Source organism: Buceros rhinoceros, unplaced genomic scaffold (genome assembly GCF_000710305.1).
Source record: "Buceros rhinoceros silvestris isolate BGI_N320 unplaced genomic scaffold, ASM71030v1 scaffold27617, whole genome shotgun sequence".
NCBI lineage: Eukaryota > Metazoa > Chordata > Aves > Bucerotiformes > Bucerotidae > Buceros > Buceros rhinoceros.
This window is the reverse complement of record NW_010423199.1, coordinates 5,182-8,079: the sequence shown is the minus strand read 5'-3', so window position 1 is coordinate 8,079 and position 2,898 is coordinate 5,182. Positions and strand designations below refer to the sequence as shown.

Genomic DNA, 2,898 nt, shown 5'->3' with positions numbered 1-2,898 from the left:
CCTTAAAAAAAACCCCAAAACCCAAGGAAAAGCCAGGCTGAGCTGCCCTGGAAGCAGAACAGTCTGAGCTGTGACCAGACAATGCCCAGTTTAACTGCTGGAGCCTGTGACACAGCTTTGCTGTCAGATACAGAAGCAGAGGGAACGTGGCACAGACCACCACGATCTCAGTGTTTAGCCCTGACAGCCCTGAGCTTGACCCACAGTAGATTTCTGTTCCCTGTCCTGAAAGCACACAGAATCATTAGGTCAGAAGAGACCTTTAAGCTTACCATGTCCCAGTGTTCCCCAGCACTGCCAGGTCCCCACTGACCCCTGGCCCTCAGCAGCACACCCCCACGGCTGGGAAACCCCTCCAGCCATGGGGACTCCACCACCGCCCTGGGCAGCCTGGGCCACACCTGGACAACCCTCTCCGTAAACAAACTTTTCCTAATATCCAACCAGCAGGGCTCAAAATCCCCATCCCTGGAGGTGTTTAACAGCCCTGTGGGTGTGGTGCTGAGCGACATGGTTAAGGAACCTTGGTAGCACAGGGTGAACGGTTGGACTTTATCTTAAAGGTCTCTTCCAGCCAGATATTCTGTGAAAAATAACGTGCTTTGGGTTAGATATTTTCCTGTCCAATTACTCCAGGTCAACTTCATGCTGGTCAACTTAAAAAATATCCAGTCTCGTGAATGTTCTCTCTCCCCAGTCTATGTTAAGGCTCTTTGTATTTAAAGCAGCTCTTAAACAGGAAGGATTCGTCTCGTCTACAAACACCCTTTTGCAAAAGGTTTGATTTACCAAGAAGTCAATCAACAGTCAGTCAGAGCAGCGCTGTATCTATAGCTGCTTTCAAGTGGTGGAGCAGAGCCTCTGGAGATGGAGAGAGTGACGTCAGGTCGAGCTTCTTGAAATCTTCATTAGCGCTCAATGACGTCAACACCTTCACGGTCCTCTTCAAATCGAACACGGCGTGGAGCATGCCCAGGGTGGAGATGGCAGCTTGCGGGGTGTTCTTTGCCGAGGCTTCGTCATCGAGGCCGTTTTCCAAGATGGAAATCCTGTTCTCCGCAATAACTTTGAGGAAATTGTAGAACTCTTTGTAGTCTATACCCGTGCAAGACTTCATGATCAACTAGGGAAAAAAAACAATAGTAAAATGGAAATAATCCTATTGTATTTACAGTAAGAATTACAAAAAACCTACAGTTTCTCAAGGTAGCAACTATCTGAAATCATAAGTAACTGTGTTCGAATATATTTTTTATAATTCCCCAACAATGCTAAATTTTTTTGCATAACAAATGTCTTCCTTCTCTCTGGTCTGAGTCTCCCTCTGTCAGTGTCACCCGTCACCCCTTGTCCTGTCCCCACAGCCCCTCCCCACCTTTCTCACAGCCCCTCCCCGCCTGAACAGCCCCTCCCCACCTTTCTAACAGCCCCTTTCAGCACTGACAGGCTGCACTCAGGTCTCCCCGCAGCCTTCTCTGCTCCAGGCTGAGCCCCCCCAGCTCTCTGCCCTCTCCTCCCAGCAGAGGGTTCCACTCTCCCAGCATTGCTGGGGCTCCTCTGGCCCCGCTCCAGCAGCTCCCTGTCTCTGCTGGGCTGAGGAGCCCCGAGCTGGCCCCAGCCCTGCAGGGGGGTCTCCCCAGAGCAGAGCGCAGCAGAGGGGCAGCATCCCCTCCCTCCAGCTGCTGCCCACGCTGCTGGGGATGAGCCCAGCACACAGGGGGCTTCTGGGCTGTGAGTGCATGTTGCTGGCTCATGTCCAGCCTTTCACCCACCAGCACCCCAAGTCCTTCTCCACAGGGCTGCTCTCCATCCCCTCATCCTCAGCCTGTGCTGATACAGGGGGTAGCCCCAACCCATGTGCAGGACCTTGCAATTGGCCCTCGTGAGGTTCACACCCACTTTTCCAGCTTGTCCAGGTCCCTCCAGATAGATCCCGTCCCTCTGGCATGCCAGCTGACGTGCCAAGAAAAGACTGATCTCAATGCTAACACCAACCTTGAGAGCTGAAAAAGAGCAGTTGAAGTATTTCAGACAACATTCTAACCTCCTTGACACAGCAGATATGGGCTGGCAACCACCTTTCCCTCTCTTACTACACTAATACCAGATTTCCTGCAAAGTGAAAGTTCACCAGTTCCTACTTCTGTAAGAAACGGACTAATTCCAAGCATGAGGTTAGGGACTTGCGTGTCTTAGAGCTCTAATAAGGTGCTGCAATGCAACCCTGCACATTTGATCCTCTAAAGAGAGTCAAGACCACCAGCATCACGTAGTTTTACCTGGCACTGGAGGTGCCAATCATCCATAGGGTCCTTCCACTCCTTGATTTCCCGCTGCACAGCTGCTAATTCGTCCTGCAGGAAGCACCACATGATGGCCACATTGCAGCCGTTCACCCAGTTGTGGTTAATGGAAATGGTGTCCTCCTGAAGGAATAAATTCAGTGTCGGTAGGCTCTACGTAGGAAAGCACGAGCAAACAGCTGTAACGTCACCAATGTTGCAAAATCATATTCTTCAGCGAGCCAAAACGCTGCTCTGGCACCGATACCACCACTGTGCCGTCAGGCTGCCCCCATCTAATGTCCCTGAACAAACAAATTCCACCCTGTAAACTAGCAAATGTCTCTAGATCCTCTGTCCAAGCATAACTTTTGAGAGCACAGAGGTGGTGGGGAAGGAAGGAACAAGGTGGTTAATTTTGGTTTGTCATCATGAAGACAATTTGTGAACATTTTCCACTATTAAATTAAAACTTAAGAGTTGGAAATCAAGGTTAACAGACTCACCACATGTCCATTGCACCAAGTAACCTATGTCCAACAGAATTGTTTGGTTGGAAGAGACCCTTCAGCATCTCGAGTCCCAGCATTCTCCCAGCACTGCCAGGTCCCCCCTG

General features: G+C 50.6%; 1 protein-coding gene across 1 annotated transcript in view; it reads right to left on the bottom strand.

The window, feature by feature from the left end:
* Positions 1-726: 726 nt before the first annotated feature.
* Positions 727-2,898, bottom strand: part of JMJD4 (jumonji domain containing 4) — a 6,809-nt gene continuing 4,637 nt past the window's right edge. Inside the window, exons 5-6 of the mRNA XM_010140362.1 lie at positions 2,280-2,426; positions 727-1,123 (exon numbers count right to left, since the gene is read on the bottom strand). Coding sequence (XP_010138664.1) covers positions 812-1,123; positions 2,280-2,426 — 459 coding nt within the window. The 3' untranslated portion in view covers positions 727-811. The remainder of the gene's footprint in view (positions 1,124-2,279; positions 2,427-2,898) is intronic.